This window comes from Chinchilla lanigera, unplaced genomic scaffold, assembly GCF_000276665.1.
Source record: "Chinchilla lanigera isolate Chin_1 unplaced genomic scaffold, ChiLan1.0 scaffold00008, whole genome shotgun sequence".
Lineage (NCBI taxonomy): Eukaryota > Metazoa > Chordata > Mammalia > Rodentia > Chinchillidae > Chinchilla > Chinchilla lanigera.
In genome coordinates this window covers 359,907-385,616 of record NW_004955409.1, presented here as the reverse complement: position 1 = coordinate 385,616, position 25,710 = coordinate 359,907, and the positions used below count along the sequence as shown (strand labels likewise).

The 25,710-nt window shown below is 47.8% G+C and overlaps 1 protein-coding gene across 1 annotated transcript in view; it reads right to left on the bottom strand.

Annotated features, from left to right (window-relative positions):
- Positions 1-25,710, bottom strand: part of Prtg (protogenin) — a gene marked incomplete at its 3' end in the record, with an annotated part of 95,783 nt that overhangs the window by 20,051 nt on the left and 50,022 nt on the right. The window contains 7 exon segments of the mRNA XM_013510014.1: positions 16,803-16,991; positions 17,835-18,140; positions 20,775-20,939; positions 23,038-23,285; positions 24,141-24,300; positions 24,816-24,974; positions 25,226-25,363. Of these exon segments, the coding sequence (XP_013365468.1) occupies positions 16,803-16,991; positions 17,835-18,140; positions 20,775-20,939; positions 23,038-23,285; positions 24,141-24,300; positions 24,816-24,974; positions 25,226-25,363 (1,365 nt within the window).

The window sequence follows — 25,710 nt, the reverse complement described above, 5'->3', positions numbered from 1 at the left end:
AGGAGCGGGGAGAAGCTCTTACACTTTAAGGCTGAGTCAACCAACCCAGGGAAGCGGCCCGTGGGGTCTCAGCTCATGTTTCTGGGCCATCCTCTAAGGCCGGGGCCGAGCACGGACAGCACAGCATGAGCACGTGTCCTGAGGGGTGTTCTCTCTTGCCCAGAGGCTTCAAACCCTCCTGCTGTACCCACTGCCTGTGTGGGTGATCTCAGAACGGACAGGTTTAGTGCTGATGGGGTGGTGTTGGTGTTGCATTTAAGAGACTCAGATACCGACTCCTGGCTGAAACGCCAACAGACCGGCCTGCGTCTGCAAGATGCACAGCAGCAAACAACGGGGACAGCACGGGGCGGTGGGCCAACCGCAGGAGATGTCACAGGGCCATGAAAACCAAGCCTCTGCTCCTTCTAGCTGCCGCCTCCACCCAGAGAAGTTAGGAGGAAACCTGCAGGCAGGACAGGGAGGAAATGTCCCTGTCTGAGTGCTGCCCCGCCAACGTCACCTCCAAAATCCCCATCTGATAAGGACGCAGAGTCTGATTCCCAAATACCTACGGAGAATTTGCAGAGAGTGGGAAAAATAATCCCCCTGTATCAGCAGGAGACAAGGCAATCACATCTACTACAGGACCAGTCTGCTACTCAGTTACAGACATGAGCACGCTAGGGTTGCCCAACGAAATATCATAAGAAAAAAAGTCACTGTGCAAAGCCAGCCAGGGCTACACAGTGAATTCAAGACCAGCCTGAACTACACAGTGAGACCCTGTCTCAAAAAAACAAAAGTCACTATGTGTTGCTTTCAGTGATTTCCTTTTTCACATTGCTCCACACCTGTGATCCCAGCACTTCTGGAAGCGGAGGCAGCAGAATCACAAGCCCAGTCTGGGCAAACTCAATGAGACTCTGGTTCAAAATTTTAAGAAATATATTTTTTTAAGGGTTGGGGATGTACAAAGGCCTGGCATTCGCACTCCAGAGCCATCCGTAACAACCCAACAAGCCCAAAAGCCACTGTGATAGAAAAGCTCTGCTTGGACTCGCAAGAGCAGCGACAAGGTCAGCTTGGGGCATTAGAAACAGGTGTGCCATCGGGGTGAGCCCAAGCCCAGCCTGAAGCCCCCCCAGCCAGGTCAGCACCGGGGCCGGTGTGAGCACGCTGAAGGGCAGGACCCGCAGGGCCACAGAGTGTCTGGCCGCACGTCCATCTCCAACTAGCCTCTGTGTGGCTGCTGGGGCCACAGTCCTCTGCGGCTCAGCGGCAGGGCCCCGGGGGACGCTGACTGCGCTGCTGGGCCTGCCTTCCGCACAAGGCCTGCGTCATCGCTGAGAGGGCGGGTGCACCGCCAAGCCCGGCCCCGCTCAGCAGAGGGGCAGTAAGTGCGGGGGTGCAGGGAGCGGGCGGAGACGCCCTGTTTCTGCCCTCGCATGGCCTCCTCCACTTGAAGTCCACAGGGCTGGGGGGGCGGGGGACCGCGGGCTGGGGCAGATGGTGCCTTGCCTGCCTCCACGTGGTTGGGGAAGGCTCTGCTGTGCTGCAGGCTAAAAGAAGCAAGGCTTCAGCCAGAAGACGTAAACTTTACTTTAAGCCCAGATTAAGAATTCATTCTCCTTTTGTTTATAAACTTTCTGTAAGACACCGTCAATTGTAAACATTCTTCCCTGTCTGCATAGTAAACTTAGGAGTTTTCTTCCTGATCCACACAGGACACAGCATGGCGGAGGATTTGTTCGGCGTAAACGAGGGCAGGGGGCGCCACCCCTTCCACTGCTGCTCCACCTCACTGCAAGGACCGGCTCTTTGTTCTGCCCCAGGAAGGGCCCAAGACAAACAGCACCTCTCGCTCAGAGAAACACCCTCTCCTACTGAGTGAGGACGGTCTGGAAGACAGCTCTGTGTATGCAGTTTGAAAATCAGCTTCCTGGCAAAGTATGTGGAGCCCACTGCCAGTCTGTCCCGGAGGCCAGCACTGCGGGCAGGTTCTGGGCTGACAGAGGCAAGGCTTTCCCCTCCCACTCACTAATATTTTGACTATGCTATTTCTTTCTTTAATCATGTAATTTCACTTTTACACATCTGTCAAGTTTTCAAGAGTTCTTTTTAAAAATATTGTTTTTAACAAATGCACTGTATCTCAGGCTGTCTGGGATGGGAAAGTTGAGGGTTGAAGATTTCTGCCTACTTCAGCTCTGCTTCAGGGACTCTGAGGGACCCACACCCTGAGGAACTTCAGCTCCTGTCCCTTCTGCCAGAAGCCCCTCCCGCAGAGTCGCCTGGAGGAAGCACCTCACTGGTCCAGTGTGGAAAGACGTGTCTCCTCCACTGCACCACCGACAGAAATAAGCTGAGGGTGGCTTTGCCTTGTGCAGAGAGGAAAAAGGAGAACTCCAAAGAGCAGCAGCCTCACTGCCCCCAGATGGTCACCTGTGTGTCGACGTGCATGCTCCTGAAGAGCTGAGACATGCAGGAAGTGGAGCGGCCGCTGGCTACAAGAATCTGTAGTGCTCACACACAATGCCTTTGGCTGCGGGGCTGCGGCGCATGCAGAGTCTGTGGCGGTTAAACGGCAGCGAGTTTACAAACATCACGATGAATGTGATCATTACGCACTGCAGACTTGTCCTAATAAAGCTTAACAAAACCATTTATGAACAAAGGCAAGCAGTCCCTCTGGTTCCACTGGTCTTTGTCCGGGGCAGGCTTCCCATGCAAGCACCCGGGCTCTCTCACTACCGCGGCTGCCTAACATCTGCTTACGGGGCTGCGCCGTCGGCCAACTCCTAACGTGGCCTGCCTCACAGACATCAGAGCCTCACAAAAAATATTTTCATAGGCTGACAGAGAAAGCCCATTCACAGCAGCCCAACTTCCCCTGAAGCTATGAAATAAACTTCCTTCCAGGACTAACATTGCTCCGTTTCACGTCACAGGCTTGCCGTGGCACTTTGACCCTCCGAGAGGGAACATGAAAATACCATCTATCATCTCTTGAACAACTCGGCTCGGTAAGAGGTGCACAGCTTCAATGCAAAAACATCTGTAGTTTGATAGCTATCCCTCCAAATCTCAACCCTGAGCAGCTAAAAGCAAGCTTACAAGATGAGAAACACTCAAGCAGGCAGCTCAAAACCACTCTTAAGTTTCGTAAGTGCGAAATGCAAGCTGGGTGAACATCAGCTTCGCCCTCCACAGTGATAAACTGCGAATGTTTGTCTACGTCTCCTTCACAGCTCCCTCGACAGAGGCAAGGCTTTCCCCTCCCACTCACTAATATTTTGACTATGCTATTTCTTTCTTTAATCATGTAATTTCACTTTTATACATCTATCAAGTTTTCAAGAGTTCTTTCTAAAAACATTATTTTTAACAAATGCACTGTATCAAATGCACTGCAGTGCTCCCAGCACTATACCGTGTTTAAACTGTGTCGAATGCATCGCTGTGATGCAGACGTCAACAAGAGGACTTGCAGTTCTTGGACACAGGCAGGTGTCCATCCCAGTGTTCGTCAGCCACAGTCTGCTCACACTGTGGCATCTTTCAGGTACGGTACTAGCAGATGCTGAACATACCCGGGAGCTGTACCTTCAAATAGTTTTCAGCAGCACATATGACAGAGAATCTCAAACAATCTGAGCACATGAGAATTACACCAAAAGTTGTTCGGATAAATAAAATATTTAGCATCATCACCATCAGTGGCACCTATCTATAATCTCAGCACTCAGGGAGGCTGAGGCAGGAGGATCAGAAGCCAGAGCTTGGGCAATCCAGTGACTTAGTAAGATCTCATCTCAAAATAAAAATAAAAATGAAAATAGGGCTGAGAGTATAGCTCAGTTCAAAGGCCTTGAGTTCAATCCCAAGCACCAAAAATATTTACCAGTAAATCTAAGATTTTTATACTCATTCCGAAATATAAGGTAAACATCTGTTTATAAACATTTCCTAGATAAAGCAGGCTTAACAGTGTGTGTTGATCGACAGTGCTTCACGACAGGCCCGCGCTCCAAGAGCTGCTGTGTGGAAGATGTTTTTGCTCGTGGTAACTATGCGCACAATCCCTGCAAAATCACTCTTTAATTGAAGGCACTGATTAAAGAGTAAAAACACAACACAGGGCACTTCTAACCTTTTTGAAAATTATTTTGTGAACATTTTGGTGTACCTGCTTTTTTACTCTGTTATCATGTCCTTGCACAGACACAGAAGTGCGCCCAGCATGTGCACACACACACACACACACACACACACACACACACAAGTTGTTGGGTCATCCCAACAGTTCATACCACACCTTGACACATTCCCGAGACCAGAGGCTTCTCCTATATAACCACAGTGCCATTCCCCCCAACAAATCCAACAGCGATACGGATGCACATACTTTGTACTTAAATGTCCCACACTGCCTCGGGAACGTTCTTTACAATGGTTTTCTCCATCAAGAACCCGACCAAGGACCCTAGTCCACCACAGGGCTCCACCGCTGAGACCCACACTTCCTGTCTCCCACGAGCCAGGCATCTCTGCAGACCCCAGTCTGGCTGTGCTGCAAAATGCCTCACAATTCAGATTTATCCAACTGTATCCTCATTTCCTCCTTACACAACATTTCTGGCAAGAATACTATACAGGTTAAGTTATGACTCTGACTTTCACAAAGGAAAGTAAAACTTAAACCCTGTTTTTGTGAGTTTAGATTTGTTAGGCTGCTTATTGAAGAGGAATACTGTAGTTTCAGGAGCTACCCTCGCCCTAGAATAGCCTTTCTTAGTGGCTCACCTTATTATCTGTACCAATTTTCTTTTAGGGTTTCTGCAGTAAACCCTCTGCCATTTGTATTTTGAGACAGGGTCTCACTAAATTACTTGTGATCCTCCTGCCTCAGCCTCCTGGAGTGGTGGAATTGCAGGCATGTACCACCATGCCTGGCTGTTTTCTTTATCTACTGGAGTGTTTGCATTGACCGCTTGTCTGACACGACAATGAAAAGAACAGAGTGCATCACCTGTTTCTGGACCCTTGAGGAACCTACAACTTTCCGTATAAGATGCGGTGCCAGTTTCTTTTCCTGTCTTAATTCCCAGCGAGCTGCACCGAGATGCCAATCTGTACAGGGCACACAGCACGGGAGCAGAACATAGAGTCAGGCCAGCGTGAGCCACTCTGTCAGTACAGGGGTGGGAACAGGCCTGAGACAATCCTCGCATTCCTAGGGCAGGGCTGTAACCGACATGGGCCTTTGTAAAGCGCTGCCTTCCTGCGGAAGGTCCTTAGAGCCTCTGGCGGTCACCTCTGGAGTTCTGTGGGGTCAGAACTGAGGCCCATCTGCCACCATTTTTCTCCTGAGGCAAAAGGGAGGGAGTATAACTATTTGAGAGAGGAGGACACGCTAAAAACCACCATAGCTGGCTATCCAGATGGAGAAAGGTGAAAGTTCAAAAAAATTATTTTAATCGTGGCTTTCACTGATATCGCGAGGTCATCCCAAACCTCACGACTGGTTAAATGGTCCCGGGACACGGGAATCTTCTTTCCTTATCATCTTAAGTCACCGCCAAATGGACGTTCAAATGACTTTCCACACCACGATTCAGAAGGGCTCCAAGCGTCCCCAAGCTCCTGAGGTGGTGTATCTCTGGGATCTGAGCATGCCACAGCCTCTGAGAAGAACACCCGTGTCCCCACTGCCAAGCATGTTTCTGGCTTGCTCTGGCTGCAAGGAAGCGCAGGGCTCAGCCTGCAGCAGCTGCACCTGACCTTATTTACAGCAAACCCTAACAGAGCCGTTGTCTCAGCTTCTACTGATTTTCCAACCTGTACTTCTCTCTGCCCTGGTTTCTTCATCTGGGTTCACTTAATTAGTAAGATGCTCTGGGGCTGACAGTGTGGCCCAGGAGCAGTGCAAGAGCTTAGCATGTGTGAGGCTCTGGGTTTGATCCTCAGCACTCAGCCCCAAAATTCACTATTTTTTTCTTATTCAATGAAACATATGTTTGTTATGGAAATTTATAAAATTCAGATAAGCAAAAAGGAAAAAATAAAATGTTTTCATACAGCACCTAGAGTTAAACATGGCGAACACTAGCCATTTAATTTCCTTTGCTATGTATATGCACAAATGTTTGCTTCTCTACGTATTTTATAAGCTGCTTTTTAAAAATGCTGCGAACGATTCCAGTCATTAAACAATTTTCTATGACATTCTTTCAGTGTCCACGTATCTTCAAGTTACATGACGCACAACAGTTTATTTTAGGAAACCTATGCAGCTAAATATTTAGGGTTTCTTCAGCTTTCCCTCAATGGCCTTGTCCAGGATCCCGAACAGTTCCCATGGCTCCCAGCCGGTGCACACTCCTTACTGTTTTCTTAGGGTCAGGCTCTATTCAGGGGATTTCCAGGTGCAAAAGAGCACGCGTGTCACAGGTCTCCTCCCTTTTCCAGCATTGCCCAGTCTATCCCTGGGAAAGCCGGGCCCCAGTAACAGATCCTTTACCTGCACCGGGGGCTTACCTCACCCACGTGTCCTTCCCTTCGCTGAATCTGTGGATCTGCAGAGCCATCACCTTTCTTAGAAGGGGGCAGTGAGCCGCAGATTTAAAGTGGCTTGCGGTTCAGTTCCAGGTGAGGTCTGTTTACCTAGCTACCAAGGAGCTGTGCAAGCTGGGAGCGTGCTGCCGCCTAGACGACTGCTTTTCACCTCAAAGTCAAAGACGTCTACCTGGGTTTCCCAGCCCAGGGGAGCTGTGGGGCGGAGTGATGGGGGCAGCACTGGAGCCCCCCGCCGCCTTCTGTAATTCTTTTACTAAGCTGACTCCAGTTCATCCTCTGATCTCACCTCAGCGTCACCTCCTGGACACAGGCCCCCACCCTCACACTTTTGGGGTGCACAGTTGCTCACCGCCCTCCCCAGCCTCCTCACACAGGCTGCCCTCCCTGCAGCCTGGCTGCCGTAGGTGGTGGTTGGGAGAATGTCCACTTCCTCTCCCGGCCTGAAAGCTTCACGACCAGAGTCTCTCTGAAATACTCATTCCATACTTCGGCACAGCAGGCTCCACATTTTAAATTCCACTCTCCACTGATCACTTGTTCAATTTCTTTGCAGCCCTGGAGATGCAGCCCAGGCCCTGGCACAAGTCAGGAAGTCTCTGCCACACCAAGCACATGCTCAGGCCCTTCTGGCTAGCAGGGGACCTCATGACACACGCCTGTATTTATTTAAAGCAGATATGTGTGTGTCTGTCCTCATGTATTATGTCCATAATCGAATAAACAGGCAAAAATTTTAAAGGCTAAGATAAAAACTGTTTTCCTCCATTAACAGCCAGCCTAGTGGCTTTCCTCTGTCCGTTGAGCGCGCAGTTTGGACAAAGCTTGAAATTTCATTTGCATTAAGTTTTCTTAAGCACAAAGTTTAAAAGGAAAGCAAAACAAAACGCACCAGAGTAATTACTGCTTTACAGCAAATGGTTTTTTCTATCCCTGGGAAGTTTCTTTCATGTGCTAATGATGGCATTTCAAAAACCTCCTCGTCTTTAACTTACTTAGATCTCTGAGGACCTCACACATCTAAAGAATCTTTACATTCACCAGAAACTTCCAGAGTGGTCTAAGGGTTGACAAGCAGTGCGATTAACAGACAGTATTGATTTAATTTCTCAGAAGAGTTCTTCCTCCGCTGAGGAGATGTTTGTCACTCACGGCAAGCATTCACCCTGCTCACAGGCGCTGGGAACAGAAGGATGCAGAGTGCACGCAGTGCTTCCCTTCCTCCTCAGAAATCCTGTCTACAGATTCTGGCCAAGGAGACCATCAGGAGCCTCTCAGTCATGATGAGCACCTTCCTAACAGAAGAAACTCTGACTTGAGAATCAGGAAACAAGAGCAAAATCAATTTAATAAGCTCCAGAACAGAAATACACAGCGCTGTAGAAACTGCTGGGCTACTCTGGAAGAGCCCCATGGAAGACTAAGGGTCAGCACAAAGGTCACAGACCGTGCAAGTTTCTCCACGGTCTCGGCTGAAGTGTCAATTGGAACTGAGGCAAACCCTCCAGAGAGAAACAGAAGAAGTTAGGTCGGTGTGCTAAATTTTTTGTTGCCGATGAGGAAAGACTTGATTTCTTAACATGTAAGCGACCAACAGTCAGCGGCGTCCTCTCTCCACTTTCCAAACGCGGCTCTGGTTTTTGGTGCCTCCTAGACAGCGGCAGCTTGGGGTGCAGCTCGCGGGAGGGCGCCTGCCTGGCGTGGACCAAGCCCTAGATTCCATCCCGGCACCACACACACACACACACACACACACACACACACACACACACAGAACACAAAGGGAAGGAAAGCATCCAGACAGGAGTTGGATGGCGCCAGCAGGAGGAGTATTTGCTGAGAGCAAGAGAGGCCCAGAAGGACGCTGTGCCCCGGACAGCCCCGGCCCCAAACACACTGTCATCCAACTCCAGACGTGATGGACACGAAACTGCGGAACGGGAGCGCGTCACACTGGCGCTTCACTCTGCAGCCCGGTGAAGCACAGCGCGACACCACACAGCCGCCTCCAACCCCGGAGGTCTCTCCTGCGCCTCCTGCAATGCTTCCTGTCTCCGGGCCTCCAAAGAATTCAGGGTCCTTTTCAGGCTGGCTGTGGAGCAAGGCTCCAGCAGGATCAGCTTCTCCTGGGGCCAGAGGTCAAAAGGTTATCTGCGCTGTGTAGTTTAGGGCAGAAGGATCTTTTTGACTCTTTCTTTCCTTTTTTTCCCATGGAGACAAAATGTATGCATATGAATCCCAGCAAGCTAATTTAGGTACTAAAATAGCTCCTCTTCTACAGATGAATTGCTTTCTCAAGAAAACACAATGTCAACTTTTCTGTGGCTCTACAAAGAGAAACCAGACGTTGCCCAGGCCCTCCCTGCACACGTCTGCTAGAAAACTTGCCACACAGCTGCTGACACAGTGAGGTAGCTTCTGACCCAGCGTTTAGACGGATGCATCAGTGTTGTTCCTGAGGAAAAACCTTTGTTTTGTCCTTTAAAACAAAAGCAGAGTGAGCAGCTGAGGGGCTGGAGGTCTGTTCTGTTCCCTGAACAGATGTTTCTCAAACAGCAGCCCATGCTCGGACTGGAGCCTCTCAGAAGGCAGTGACCACTCAGGACTGAGGGTTTCGAGCGGGCTGACAGCTTCAGGACCCCTCCCTTTCTTGTGCCTGCCCCATGACCCCAGGACGATGATCTTTCGGAAACATGCTCATCAGGCTCTGTCTGAACCCTGCAGCAGGGAGACAGTCCTGGGGACGGGGCCTGATTGCACTGTGCAGTCCCCATCTCTGCAGCCTCCACCCACCACTCTGCTGCAGCCGCAGCAGACCAAGGAGGCTACCTGTTGATTTTTATTTGTTTTTGGTACATTTTAAGCCTTTCTGACTGGAATGATTTTCCTCCATTTCTCTACCAGGCAAACTAGTCTACCCCATGCAGGGAAGTTAACCATTTATCCTCAGTGCCCTGACACTCAGCTTAACCTTTTTGCAACGCTGGTAAGCCCTCCCTGCTGAAGGTAACCACGGTGGGGGCAGGCGTGGCGTGTGCCTCGTCCTAGCATGCTGTACAGTGCTCAGCACAGGGTGTGTACGCTTAGTGACGTACTCAACACCCCCGCAGTGGGTGGCACCCAGGCTCACACACTGAGATGCACCCCCAGGCCCACACCCCTTTATTTCTTATTTGGAGAAGGGTCTCACTAAGCTGCTAAGTTGGCCAGGGTGCTCTTGGGTTCACAGTCTTCTTGCCTTGGCCTCTCAGAGTGCAGAGACTGCAGGCGTGCACACCGTGCCTGGCTGACAAATGCATAACATTTAAAAATAACTGAAAATAAACAAGTTAAAATCTATAATCAGGATAAACATTAAAACAAAACATGACAAACTGGTACAGACAGCAATCTTATATCTAAATCTTACATGTATAAAGAAGTTATATTTGTGTATATCCAAAGTCCTAAGAAAAGTATATATTAAATTCACCCTAAAATGTAAAATCCTGCCTTTCTACTTGTCTCTGTTTCCCAGGCAGCTCTTCATAAAGAATTAAGAACCACAGAGGTCAAGCTGCACGGTGTGAGGTGGCTTCAACTCTGAGATTCATCTACACTGGTAACTGCAGTCCATCCTCAGACTTCCTAAAGTCAGTTCACCCTCCGACGTGCGAGACCAAGAAGCTCTGTGTGAGAGCCTCCTAGCAGGCAGGGCCAGCCCCTGGGAGAGGCAGGCGGGAGCCCCCAGCCCCTCTGCATGGTGCAGGGCAGGACGATGCACCAAGAGCTGTCCCCACGTGGTAAGCGGGCTCACGAGCTCTCCTTCCAGATGACCACCAAGGTTCTGAGCCTCACCCTGTGGGGTCAGGACAGTTCACGTTCTTGGCTAATGCACTCCACGGCTATGTCCTTTATCTTCCTGTTCATACCAGGACACAAAATCTAAGTAATCTGGCAGTTTTGCAGGAGCCTAAAGAGAGATGCACTAGAACAGGCTTTCTTGGGGTACAGGACTGGGAGTCACCTCCAGACTGAGGCCTCTGGGAGCCAACTCACTCAGAAGGAAGGACGATCACACCAGAAAACACCACAACACAGGCACAATTTGGCCTGCAAAGACGGGTCTGACCAAAGACCGAAGCCTCTGGGACGTGGGCAGGGGCACTCTGAGCCCGGCACAGGCGCCACGTTTCGTCACGAGCTGGAGCACAGGAACCCTGTCCCCCTCACCAGAGCTGCCCAACGCTAGCAACACGGCAGGTGCCCCAACGCTGCCTGTCAGCCAAACATGGGCTTCATCTTTTAAGTGACGGAAAGAAATTGTTAAAGAATACTATTTCATGACATGTCAAAATTGCATAAAGTTTGTAGTTCACCATCCACAAACAAAATTGAATTGGAACTAACCACCATGGATGTATATAGGGCGATGGAACACTATGGTGGATACTGAAATTTTAAAAATCACGGAAGCGGAAGACACAGAGCTTCCTGCTACGTGCAACACACTTGCAACATCATTCTCGCCTCTCCGAGGCAGTTGTGGAGCCCGCTCTCCTGGGGGCTTCTCTGAGGTGTGATTCAAGCACGGTGAGCGCTGCTGCCGAGCGCCATCCAACGGAAAGGCAGCTGGTGAAAACCTGATGCTGCGTCCTCATCCGTCTTATCCACTGGGCCTGGCACTGCGCAACCTCTGGCTCTCCCCCAAAGTGAGACCGACCACAAATGACCCATGGCTGCCACCTCTCCTCTGAGGGCACCAGCCCTACTGCGCTGGGGGCCCGTTCTTACTGCTACTGCCTCCCCTCGGGCGCTGTCTCTAAACACTGTCCCCTGCAGGTCAGGCACCGCACAGATGCGTCCTGGGAGGACACCAGCACTCAGTGTGTAGCACTGAAACCCCGGAACACTTAGCATCTGGGCTACTGCAGAGCCAGTTTAGGGCTGGGTCCAGCTAAGTGCCTGCCAAGCGCAAACAAGGTTCTGAGTTCAAACCCTGATAAAGCACCTCGCCTACACCTGCTCTAGATCCTGGCTTCTCAACACGCACAGAATTGCAAAACTTTCAGCCGCACCTCAGCTGCTGACTGAGAGTCTGTTTTAGAAACATCTACAGTTAACGCATATATTAAAGCATAAGAAGCACAGGTTTCCAAATCTAGTGATCACCATAAAATCACCTGGGAAAAATTATTTTAAACACGGACACAAATTTTTAAAACATAGGCTCTGCCCTGGCACAACAGTTTTAAAAACAAATATAAATTGCCATTTGAGGACTTATAATGCACTTTTCCAGGCACTGTGCTTTTGCTTAGATTATTTTCACTTAATCCTATTATTCTAAAATAGCTATTATCATTATTATTATTATTAGCCCTATCTAAAAAATTAGGCAACTAGCCAGGATTTACTTTGTTAATAAACTGTAGAGTCTGATGTCAAATCCAAGCAACAGAGACACAGCCTACTCCGAGGTTTTGCTCCCCACTGCTGGCGACAGGGCCCTGTGGCCTCTAATCGCTTAGGGACACCTGCAGGTACGTGCCACGGGAAGGGCCGGGGACCTGAGTCCCTAGAGGGCTGAACAGTATTTTAGGCCCACAGAGACCTTTTCTTGTTCAACATGAAAAATGGAAGGAAAAACGGCCAGCGAAGGCTCCTCTTACGCTTTGTACTGAACCTGCAATTTCATCAGCCTGTAAACACTTCGCCTTTAAATGGGGTAACTGCATTTGGGAATGAAAAATCCTAGGTTTTTTTTTTTTTTTATTATTTGTTTGTTTTTTTTACTGTCTTAATAGTCTTAATTTTTTAGCAACAGGATTTTTCTAAAGAAGGAAATGCTCCATTTCTTTTGAAATACTGATTGCTACATTTTTCAAGTCATATTTGGCATTTCAGATACTGCGAGAACACTCAAGCTTTAATACACTCTGGTTGATAACAGACCAAATGCAACCTAAGAAAGGGAATCGAGCCAGTGGTGCCGCATGTCACAGCACTTGGGAGGCTGACGCAGGAGGACTGTTGAGAGTTCTAGGCAAGCATGGGCTACATAGTGAGTTCAAGGCCAGTTTGAACAGAGTGACACCCTGTCTCGAAAGAAAGAAAAAGAAAGAACGAAAGAAAGAAAGAACGAAAGAAAGAAAGAAAGAAAGAAAGGTAAGATTTTAACAGGAAGTGAGTGAACTGAAACTTGTAAATATCCCTTTCGTTACATCATAATTTTCCCTCACACCGTCAGCAGTTTTCTGACCTACAGGAGCAAGTGACTGCCAAATCATTTCTGTAAGCAATCTCCTGACTTCGATTAACCCATTACTGACTCTTAGCAGGGAAAGAATGGAAGTACAATCACTGCTCAGAGGAACTATTTCTACTACCAAAAGTAGAAGGCAGCAAGGAAGAATTCCCAAGGCAAGAAATGGGAAGTCTGTCCCCAAAACCTTGCCTCTGGTAAATAAAATGACCAGATTATTATTACACTTACCCTGAGAACAGAAGCCAGGGAGTGCGGCCCTGCAGGGGACAGAACGTGTGACGCTTATGGTCAGCTCCATGACTGCAGGAGAAGCTCGGGTCTGGAGTGGTGCCTGAGCCTGCTCGGGGACGCATGATGTGCGGTGAGCTCACCGGCCGGAAGTCAGACGGCAGAAGGCGCTCGCAGCTATCCACGATCAGGACTGTCACAGACGCAGTGCACTCTGGACCCCAGTCTTCAGCCCGGAAGTTGTGAAAAATCACACTACAAGGGCTTTCAACCCTAGGATGTTTCCAAAGGTTTTCTTCTCTTTTTTTTTTTTTTTTTTTTTTGAGTCAGGGTCACATTATGTAGCTCAGGCTGGCCTTGAACTCACTATGTAACCCAGGCTGGCCTGGAACTCACATCAATCCTCCTGCCTCAGCCTCCTGAGTGCTGGGATATAGGTGTGCAGGGCACCCATGTTTTCTGAGTCTTATCTCAGGTTTGTGTGACAGGGACAAAGGAACACACTCAGACAGCTCGGGCTGGCCTCAAAACCCTCTTCTGCATTTTATAAACAGTGATTCTAGCTCCCCTCTCTTTAAAAAAAAAAATTACCTTTTATTGTTTGTTTTTTGAGACAAGGCTCTTGCTAGGCAGTTCAGGCTGGTCTTGAACTCACTATGTAGCCCAGGCTGGCCCAGAACCCATGTCGACCTTCCAGCCTCAGGCCACTTGCACGCCCATGCCTGGCTTAAAAAAATTACTACTGTAGAAAGGTTTTTAGTGAAAAGTGATGAACCAAGTCTCTTTCATGCAAAGACATCTTCTTCTTCCTCTAGAGAAAAGTCACAAATCCCTCCAGCCATAGGACTGGCTTGCCAGTGGTAGCTCTTCTTGGTTTTCTTTCTTGAGGTATAAAACCACACAACCAAACCCTATTATATTGTGGCAAAATATGCCACCCAGAAACCGGACCTGACCCTAGCATGCTCCCTTACAGACGGACACGGGGCTTGACAATCCCATTACTGCCAGGAACTGTTTCTCTGGGCTCCTCCTAACAGTGACGGTAACTCCAGTTTTGTATTTTTAAGCGAACAAACAGCTGTGGGCTCTGCAGGTGCACGAGCACACACATTACTTTTTAAATATTTTGGAACTTTATATTTGGTACTCACTTAATCATGCTTGCTATGAAATTAAATATAGTAAGTTCTTTGGCAAATAAAAGCTAAGATGACTGAACATCAGTACTCTAAATTTTAAATTAGCAACAGTAACATCTAAATAATCTTCCCCTTCACAGTCCACAACATGAAGACAAATGATTCAGAAGTTTTAAAACAGTCAGAAAACTGTCCCTTTGAGTTTAGAAACTCCAAATTCAGAACTCAGAGCCAGTTTCCGAAATAGGAATTTTTTGGTCTATCAGTCTGTTATCAGTGAGCACAAGTATGTGATGACTTTTGCTTCAGCTTGTGGTGTGATACATATAACAAACATCCAGCTAATAACTCAGCTAATCACATAAAGTACCAAGAAAAAAAATCAAGGGAAAATAATGACGAAGATGTAAGATCCTAGAGTAAACACGCACATTAACCACAAGACAGTGCTTCCAGCTCATCCCCAAATGCGAACCACTTCTGCAGTCAACCGAACAAACCAGCAGCACTGACTTCTTCCCACTGCTCCTCAAGGGTCTGAATCGCACTATTACATCAGACGCGAGACTCTGTAATCACCTTCAGAAACAAAGCACCCCACAGCTCAGCGAATTAAGCTTGGAGTTATTTTAAAGTAACCTTCCCTGCTCAGCACAAAGGAATTTAATCGGGAACCCGGGAGGCCGCGGGACAAGGCGGTCAGTGAGTACCTGTCGGGTTCATCTTTCCTGCTGTAAGCGGCAGCTGAGCCATCACATCCTCATGCCACCCTGCAATGCCTGACTTAGGAAAACGTGTAAGATGTTTGATTTGCCTTGAATTGAGAGACAAAAATCCATTTACTGTTTTTCTTTCTGAACAAAACTGTCTATATTTCCAGAGAGAATGCGTCTCCATCACACACTTTTCAAATTGCGAACTTGATTACCAGACACGGAAATAAAAGGGTGCATCCAGGGCGTCAGGATGGGGATCAGTGTGAAAATGAAATTGTAAGACATCAGTCTGTTACTCAAATTGACAGTGGATCAGCAAACAGAAGCATGTAATTTCATTTCTGAGCCCACTTAGTAAGTCCAGCTCCAGCCAGAGCACCTCTCGTGTGCGAAAGCTCAGGGGCATCGAGGGTTCACCCTGCGGGACATTGAGCACCCTTAACCTGCTGCCCTCGACCCATCACTCTCTGTTAACCAGGCAGCACTGCCAGATGTTCCCGCACAGACGGTCACAGATGGTCAGCGGCCGGTCAGACCCGAGGGTGGCACAGGGGCTGCTGGGACCTGGGCCAACGCCCTTGCCTGCCTCAGCTTGAGGCAGGACCTGGCTCGGGGTTGAAAGGCACGGGAAGGGACCCAGACACTGGCTGCATGGTGCGTGAGCCTGCCCAGCACAGCAATGCCGCGGGTCCCAGGAGACAAAGCTGCTCTAGGTTTTACAAGCAGAGCCCTGTTTTCTTTTTCTTATAAACTTTCACCTCTCTAGAACAAGTTACCTGTAGCATATGTTCAAGAAGAGCACAGCAGAAGAGGAAAGTGTTTCTATGTATCTTCTACAGGTTTATTCTTCTCCAACAGGAAACCAGAAGTACAGCTCTGATCTATGATCTTTTAACTACTGCCCCAACTCCTGCTTCCTGCTGATTCTGAGTACAATGTTTCTGAACCACACAGGGAGCCTGGACAAAGCAAAGGCCTGAGTCTGGGGACACCACGCTGGACTGACACTGCTGTAGCACCCTGGCCAGGAAGGGCCAGCTGGGACATCTGTGGCTTCTCCTCATCAGTTACAGGGTCAGGTGATAGAGCCACAGCCAAACTTACTTAACCCAAGGCAGATTAAATTAAATGCAACCTAACAAGATTATAAGGCAAACGCCATCTGGAAATCTCGGGTGGGGAGTTTGGGATCCCCAGTGCTCCATCTCCGGGGGCTCCAACCTGGCGCTATTGAGCTGGGAGCTGGGAGAAGGCTGAGGCGTCGCCTCCCACAATTTCACATGCTGCAGGTTGGGCAGCTAGGGGCAAGCAGACTACAGTGACAGCTGATACTTCAGGGTAAAAACCTACTTGTGAGCACTGCCACAAACACATGGTCAACCTGACAAGCAGCTTGCTTTAGATAAACATTTTTTAACTTTTTACTAAGCATGATGACAGGAAATTCTTTTCTTGGGAAGAACAGGGAAAGAACAGAAGAACAGGGGCTAGGAGAGTGTCTTAGGCTCAGGAACCAAACGGGAGGTAAGTGTTTTATCTCCAGCATCCTTGGGTCAGAGCTAGAGTACATAAATATTTACGGTTACTGGCTCACAGGGATGGGCAATATTCATCCATACTCTGCAAAAATTAGTTTACATCCGTGTAGCATGCTCAGGCAAATTCCAAGTTCTACTTGATGATTATTTAATCATCTGGTGAACCTTCCATTCCACATTCCTGTTCTCCATCTACTTCCCCATGACTGATCAAAAGCTCACACTTCCAGGAGTGAACTCCCAAAAGGAACACTTCTAGAGCACAGGACGTGTGCTGCATAGGCTCAGTGGCAGGAAAACCAGACCTTCCCTTTGTCTCAGGCCCCTTCTCTGAGAGCTGACAACACCCTTCTCCCACTGTCCAGAGAGGACTCACCCAGGCCGCTGAGCGTGTGCAGGAGCTCACTGGGGGCCAGCACGATGGGCCCATGCTCCTGCTGCCCCTCCTCCTTGTAGAACAGCTTGTAGCCCTGGATGGCCGCAGGGTCCTCAGCATCGCGCTGCCACCGCACGGAGAGGGTGGTGCAGTTCAGAGGCTCCAGGTGCAGCTCCGGAGACCTGGGGGCTGGGAACCGGCCGGAAGGGTTGTGTGTCGTCACCACCACCACCCACCGGAAACCCAGCAAGGGGCCTCCCTTGCCTTTAGTTCTAAGATCACACTTCAACCAAACTTTCAAAATTTCACAATGACATTAAACTCTGAGACAGCATTAAAAAGTACTATCCCCAAAGGAATAAAATACACAAATAATAAAATAATATCTGTACAGGTATTTGTATTTTTATCTTTTTCAGAGGCAGTAACTTACTTTCTTATTTTCACTACACAGCAATACTCTGCTGTGAGAGAACACCTGTTATCAGTCAAATCCCAGCTACCCCAAGGGTGGAAGAGAATGACCCAGAACTCCCCAGTCTCACAGTCTTTCTTCTGAATTGATTTGCTATTTCTAAAATTGCATTAGTATTAAAGAGGTCTTCGCTAGCAGATTACTGCTGGTAATTCTATTTGACTTGGACAAAGGTTTTGCTAAGCGAACTTACGGTATAATCCAATTTTACAAAATAAATAATTGAATCTGATACTGGCAAATAATTTTTAAGAGGGAATGGAGGGGAAGGGGAAAAGCGAATTGAGCTGTTATGTACACGTGCCAACTCCTCACAACGAATGCAGTCATTATGTGCTGTTAACGTGTACTGATAAAAACAAAAAATTTAGAAATAAAAACGTCTGAGCTATAAGCAAAAGGAGACTAGTAAACTAAAAGTTTTAACTTTTCTCAATCACGTCCATAATTTATGGAATATTTTTATCCTCAAAATGAAAGTGTAAAATAGAACTAAGAGTGGAGAGTCTGAACTCAGAGCCTCGCCCTGGTGTTTGTCCCTGGGGCACAGACAGTACCTTTCGTGCTGGTGGCCTTGGGCGTCTTGTGTGAGGTCCACACCGAGGACTCCCCCAGCCCCACCCGCGTGGCTGCTGTGATCCGCACCAGGTAGACGCTGTCTGGCCGCAGGCCCTGCAGTAGGTGCTCGTGTGAGGTGCCCGGGAGCTCCAGGACCTGCACAGTGCTGTCAGTGCTCAGGCGGAAGGACAGGCGGTACAGCACCACTCGGCCCCGGCGGTACTTGGCTGGGATGGGCAGCCAGGAGATGAGGATGTCAGTGGGGCTCTGGCTTGTCAGGCTGATCTCCGGGGGCCTCAGGGGAACTGGCGGAGAGGAAGACAAGCTGCTCAGAAGTATTCAGAGGCAGGGTGTCCTCAGGAATTCTTTCAGTGGTCCACAGGTATGTTCAGCCCTCACAGGCTTTCAAGGAGCAGAGTACAAGCCAGAGCAAAGGAGCAATTACGAGCAGACAAGTGTGCAGAATCAAAGAAAGCATGGTGTTGACCACTGCATGAGGGCTTGTTATTTGGGGTAAATATGAGAAAACATAACACTCACGTAAAACATGAAACCACTTCTCCAATTTCCTACCACAAGCATGGTAGCGGGAGCTGTAGAAGGGTGAGATCCTAGGGCTCCAGGATGACAATCTGATTAGCAAGAAGCCAAGTACGTCACATCGAGAAAACTGGAAAGATGCCTCAAGAGTATGTGATGAAGGGTATAAAGGTAAAAGCCTTCTCCTTCAGAAGACAGCCTCAGTGCTCTAGAAAGTGCTCCGAAAGTGCACCGTGCTTTACAAAGGCCTCCTTGGAAACTGGTTTCCCATGATTGGATTCACAGTACTCAGCTGTCTAGGCACTCAGAGGCCTCTGCAGCCATAATGCAAAAGGGCCTAGACACTGCTCACGGTGGCAGCAGAGCTTGGCATCATTCATGTGGTGCTGGTTTTACTGGCACGCAGAATGCAAGAACTATGGGGTCATGGAGCCTTCCACCGAGATTTCAGAAGAAGGCATGGGAGGCCAGGCAGAAGTGCTCCTGAGAGATCAGTGGGTGAAGCTCAGAGAATAAAGATAAAGGTGCATGGAGACCCCAGAAAGATGGAGAAGCCAGGAACGCAGAAATCCAAGAAAAGCAGTAGGCAGTGAGCAAAGCCAGCCCAAGAGAGAGGCCCTGAGGGCTGCAACACTTGCCATGCCACAGGGGCAGGCCTGCTCACGCAGTCTGGAGGTCACATCTTTGCCCTGAGTGCTGGATACAGGGCTACAGGACTTAAATGTTTGCCCTGCTGGGTTTTGTTCTTGCTTTGGTTTGATTTCTTTCTATTCACCTATTCCTCTGTTTTGGAATGGGAATGTCTATCCTGTGTCATTGAATGTCAGCAGTGCTTAACTTTCTTTTTGGTTTTTTCAGGGGGTTGGAGCTAAGAGTTTGCCTTGCGTCTCAGAGGAGACCTTGGAGTTGGACTCCAACAATGCTGGCACTGTTAGGACTTCGATGACTCTTAAGAGACAGATTAAAGGGAGTTTACATAATGAGACGGACATGAGCCTTTTGGGGGCCAGGGGTGGAATGTTAGGGTTAGATCCAGATGTCCCCCAAGAGCCTCATACGCTCAAGCCCCAGGTTTTTGGAAGGTGACTGGGTCATTGCGACAATGGAGCTGACTTGCAGTGGGGCCACTGGGGCTGTGACTTGAAAGGTTCTCGCACTTCCTGGCTCCTTGCTTCTCTCTCTGCTTCGCGGCTGCCATGATGACAGCAGGTTTTCCCACCCAGGCCCTTTCACCTTTCCTTCCTGCCTTGGAGCCAGCAACCATGGCCTGAAACAGTGAGCCAAGTAAACGTCCCTCCTTTACTTTACAGGTGCTCTGTACTGTGTTTCAGCAATGAGAAGGTTACTAAGTTACACACACACACACGCACACACACACACACACACCAGCTTGTGTTTCACCTTCGACATACAAAACAGACGCTGTTAAATGCGGTCTGTGCACTAGAGACACCGCCGGTACACTGGCTCACCTGAAATGCAGCGCACTCACGAATGAAAACTCACACTTGGAACTTAGCACTCAAATAAGGGGAAAATTTTTACTCAGTGAAACTCTGATTTAAGTAAGCGGTATTATGAATACATACGTAAAGATCTGGGACCAAATGAACAGAAGAACAGATTTGGGGATTACTTATGTAACACTATTTTGAAAACAAGTAGTTTATTTCCCAAGGGGGTGAAACATCTGTACAGGGAGAACAGTGTAATCAAGCACACGTTAATAAGCCTCCTCCACACAGAAAATGGGCCTGTAGAGCCCCTGGAGACAGAGGGAGCCTGTCTCTCACAGCACCCTATGTAGGGCCAAGAAGGACCAGTTCTAGGGTGATCTTAATTGAACTCCTCTCCCCAAGGTCTCACTAGGTTTTAGCTGGCCTCAAATTCTCCTCCTGCCTCAGCCTCCCAGAGTGCTGGGACTACAGGTGCACACCCCCAGGCCCAGCTCCATCATATATGGGGGGTCTGCCCTCCCAAAAGTCAGTGGTGCAATAACAAACTGAAAAGTGTTACACACACCTAACGTGTAAGCTAAGCACTATGTTATTACCTGAGGGTTTTAAGACTGGAAAGTACTAAGTTCAATAAACTCCCAGTTCCAGAGGTCCATCACTGTCAGTGGTCCTATGTTCAATACGTAACATTCATCACATTTTTTCATGCTGAGAAAAACCTACACTTTATTCCATAAGGTAAAAAAAGAATTTACAATTTCAACTAGAAAATACAGTTAAGAATTTACTACCAAATTTATATTACGAATCCTAAGTAAATTCTTTATCCTAAGTGCGCTATTGGCAAAGGACTGCTATTTAAATGCCTTTTTAACCAAAAAGAGGCTACTCTCCCTCACTGAAACACACACGCTCTCGGACGCAGCCCACCACAGCGCCTACCATCCTCCAGGGTGCTCTGTGTCACATGGTCCGACATCTGGCTGGCCCCCAGCGGCATGTAGGCCACAATGTAGAATGTGTAGTTGCTGGCTGGCTCCAGGTCGTCGATAACGTAATGAGTCGTGTCATTCCCAAGGACTACCTGGTACTCCTCATTATTCAAACCTAGAAGAAAGAACCGATGTTTATAAATTGTGAACAGTCAAAATAAAAGTTAGTTTCCCTTGCTGTGAAATATTTGGTTCTCAGACCTAACCTCATCCCCATCTTTTATGACCCTTTATGCAAAGTCTTTTGTGAATAGAAAAGTTCCTATTTTTTTTTTTTCCCCTGGTACCGGTAATCGAACTCATGACCTTGAGCTTGCCAGGCAGGCGCTGTGCCACTGAGCTAAATCCCCAGCCCCAAAAGTCCCTATTTTCTAACAGTAACCACAGAGTTTGCCTTGCTACAAATTACTAGTTTGCAGTCATCCTAAATAAATCAATCGGAAAAGAAGGAGCCTTCCTGAAACTCTGCGTCCCCTCTAGCAGGAGCTTCAGGCAGGGACGGAGTCCAGATAACACAGAGCTCAGACGCAGGAGCTGTGAGTCTAATGCAGTGCTCTTGCTGCTCCACGCGAGGTCCCTTCACCCTTTAACAGGGACAGGGAACAGAAGGATTCCATTCTTACAAAAACAAACAGAACCAAAGGTTGTCCTGCAAGAGATCTCATTCTGCCCACAGATTCTACTCACTTTGTGGGCACAGCGTTCTTTTATTGATACAAAGCAAAAGAACTGGGGGATACTGAAGGTGCTTCACAAAGCTTTGTCCCACGGTGATCTTTTTAAAGAGAAATAATTCTCAGCAGTTCTTAATGACACAGGCATGGCAGGGTACAGAGGAAGATCTGTCCTGCTGAGGCCGAATCGCGAAGCAGACCCGACTGCGGGACAAGAGCAGTAGCCCGGGCTGCGCACAGGGAAAGCCCCACCCCCTCCAGGGACAAGTCCCTTCCCCACGCTGCATTCATGAACAAAACAGAAGGCAAATTCACCGTTACGTTTTCCCACATTTCTGAATTAACTTGATAGCATTTTAATTAGACAAGATTACAGGCATTTCACAACAGACAGGCTAATGGCTGGTTAATTAGGAATGGCATAGTAGATTTCTGACCTCCCAGGCAAGGTCCTTGAGTTCGAATTAAAAAGCCTTGTTCTGTCCCTGAATAGACCACTGCGCGGCAGGCAGAGGCGCTAATGAAACAGCCACGACGAGAACAAGAGCAGTCTCCACCGAGACCTGCATTCCTTTTACCCCTGAGTCATCAGAAAGGGAATTAACGTCCTCCAGCACACTCCATTCTTCTCGCTTCCACACCCCGATTTACATTCAAAACATTCCTTTCAGAGCACTACAGACCGCAAACAACAAACAGCAGCAACAGCAGCAGCAAAACACCTCTCTCCGGACAGTTTTAACATGACGTTGTTCTTTGAACATTTAAATTCGTGCTTACTGTATACTGCATAAAGGCTACGGTGTTTGTGTCCACAACTAAAATCCACAAACCTCTGTCATGACTTCTATGAAAAGCTGATGGAGAAATCTCTAGGATTTGTAAGTAGCTTTTCCTTTTCCTCTAAAGTTTTGGCCAAAAATAAGATACAAGGATTGAAAAACGAAAATGTTAACCAAGAATGCTTAACAATTTTAAGACAGATTTGGTTTTTACTTTTATTATAAGGTAAACAAGGTATCAGTAAAGAGTATCTTGTTCAATTTTTAAAGAGTTACAAATGATTTCAGAAAACATCTGAAAGACACAGATTCCAGTACATGGAGAACTTGACCATGTTTACTCACTCCTTAAAAAGAACATGCCACGGTGTCTACAGTTTACTGCAGTATTTTACTAAACAGTCTGAGTGTCACTGAATACTGAACTGGTGTAAGTCTCAGGTAAGGAATTTACATCTTGGCCAGAATAAGATTCCTAATTAGACCACTCTGATTTTTAGCAGGTTAAGATGCACTGCCTTAGCCAGAACTCATTTCTAAACAGAAAAATCTTTGTTTTTTTGGTACCGGCAATCAAACTCAGAACCTTGCACTTGCCAGGCTTGTGCTGCTGAGCTGTATCACCAGCCCTAAACAGAAAAATCTTAAACTATACTAACACAATACAACGTAAACAACCACAGGACACTGAGAAATAAAGAGAAGCACAGGTGACAGATCTCCAGGGGCCCCTGGAAAACGACATGCAGCTGCACACCTTCTGCTTTCATGTAGTGCACAGAGTAGGCGATGACTTTGTCCGAGTTGTACAGGGGCCTCTCCCACGCTAGCAGAATGGCCGAGCTGGACACAGTCTCCGCATGCACGTTGCAGGGAGCGCTGGGCCTGTCCTCTGACATGACCACCGTCAGCCGGGCTCGAGACAGCACAGAGCCCTGGGTGTTCTCAGCCATGCACTGGTAAATGGCATCGTCCTCGGGAATAATCTGATTAATAACCAGTTTACTAAGGGAAGAAAAAACATTATGTCCATGGAAAAGTCTAAGAATGGTATAAAAATGAAGTTCAGCTATTGCTAAACATACTCTGGTTTTAAATGACAAAAGTTACTGAAAATGGAAAACTGTACAATCAGCCCTAATTGAAAATATTCTACATTACTCACCTGGAATTACCCCAATTTACTTATCAGAATGTTCTGATATCCAAATCCCCTTTGCTTTAGGTGATAACGTAAACTCTCTGAAAACTCGGCTGCTGGAGCTGGGGTGCAGCTCAGTGACAGAGCACTTGCCTGGCCTGTGAAGCCCTGGGCTCAGTCCACAGTGCCACAAAAGCAAGCAAACCCCCCTTGCAAGAAAGTGCGTTACTCTAAAATACTCTTAAGTTGCATAATATTATAATATTTATATGAAATCAGGTGAACAAAATTTTTTAGCTTTGTTAACCATAAATGAGAATGTTACGAGAATTCATACTTATACTAGTAACAACGCATACTTCAACTCTGGAGGAATTCTTAGAGGATAGACTATTTCCTTCTGGTCTTCTTATGAATGTAAGACGTAACGAGACCCCAAAGTATGGCCATACTGGCTGTGCTAACTTAGCTCATGCCTACCACAGCCACAGCCCAGGGCTGGGGAATCAGTTACTACTCACTTCACTGCCACCCACCACTTCTAGCACCCATGTATAAATAAAACACAAAGTATCCACGGCATGCGAGTGCTATAAATCTCAATTTCTTATTTATTTAAATTGGTTTTAACTGTCAAGATCATTTACTAAAATAATACAATCATTTTACCTAAAACTGCTAACACCTTCCATAAAGCAGCAGGAAAACAGGAGGCCCACCTGCTGTACATCTTAATTCTGCCGTTCGAGTGCATCTTCCGTCCGTTTTTCAGCCACGACATCTTGGGTGCAGGGATCCCCTCAGCCTGACACATAAACCGAGCAGTGCCAGCACGGGGCCTTGTTAAACTTTCTGGCCACTCAATAAATGAAGGAGGAGCTGTTTTCAAAGAATAAAGAGAACATTTCTGTGGTGCCAACAGGAATGAGAGTCCAGGAGGAACAGCACGCGAGGCATGTGCTGTCCTGAGGGTGTCTGACACTGCCTCCTGCTCCCCCCGTCCAGGGACGTTTTGCCGGGTCCCCCAGCTCGAGCTCTGTGCACGCACAGTCCTTCCTCACCAAGCCAACAGAAGCCACCCGTGAATGGGGAGAAGGACAGGCCATGGCCTCAGGCTGCGTATGAATTTGTGGCAGATGAGGCACAAGGGAGGTTAGAGAGGAGGGAACATAACGGCATGCACGCGAACAGCTCAGTGACTTCTGGACAGCTGTGTCATTACAGTTTAACACAGGAATTTAATTCTCTCCTAAAATTCATCTTTCCTTTATGATACTTTCTATCAGCCTTCAGATCAGTGTTACAGAACTCAAGAAATCAACAAGTAAGCTCTGAACTAAAATGGCAGATGTGTAAATAAGATTCTCCTAATCACACAGTAAAAGAAAACACACCTAGGACAGTCAAGGTCGCCAGGGCAACTGTGAAGTTGCGTGTGCCCGGGGTGGTGGCCCTACACACGTACACCCCAGCATGGGGCAGCCGGACGTCCGAGACCAGGAGGTTGCCGCTTCCAATCACCCGGGTATTGAAGACATCGATGGACTTGTGATCTGTTTCGAAGACAAAGAGATGCTCCTGTCAAAGCAGTGGAACACGTCATCTGGGACGAGGTCAAGAGATGACTGTCCACGCAATCAGTCATGCGAAGCACACAGTTCGCCAGAGTGAAGTGTTCTCTGTTTGCCCCAAAAGAAGTTATGGAATTGCCAAACGCACTGTATCTGAAATAAATGTATTACCAGTTTCCTCAGAATAAACAAAATTAAAGGAATCCAAAGACTTTTTCCCCCAGAGAACTTACCAAGACGGCTCCAAGAAATGATCGGCTTGGGGTTTCCGGTGGCCATGCACTCCAGGACAACGGTCTGGTGGAGCGAGGCTGTGACGTTCTGCGGCCCTGCTATGATGGTTGGGGTGTGGAAGGGCTTGGACTGTGCGGCTTTGTGGAGGAAAAGACAACACAAAAATAAGTTATAAAAAATAAGGTACAAGCAAGACGTGGTAAGACAACTCTTACTTTTTCTATTGAGATAGAACTCATATACTGCATAATTCACCTGCCTGAAGTGTGTAACTCCATAGTTAGAATTTTCAGGTATGCAACTATGCCTATAGTTACTGTCGGGACATTTCATCACCCAGAAAGAAACACAGCCAACCATCACAGCCTACTTCTTGATTCTGGATTCGCCTACCCCAGACATTTCATGGAAACAGAGCAACACAATGTAAGATATTTATTTTTGTTTCCTTTCCTTTTTTTTTTTTTTTTTTTTTTTTTTTTTT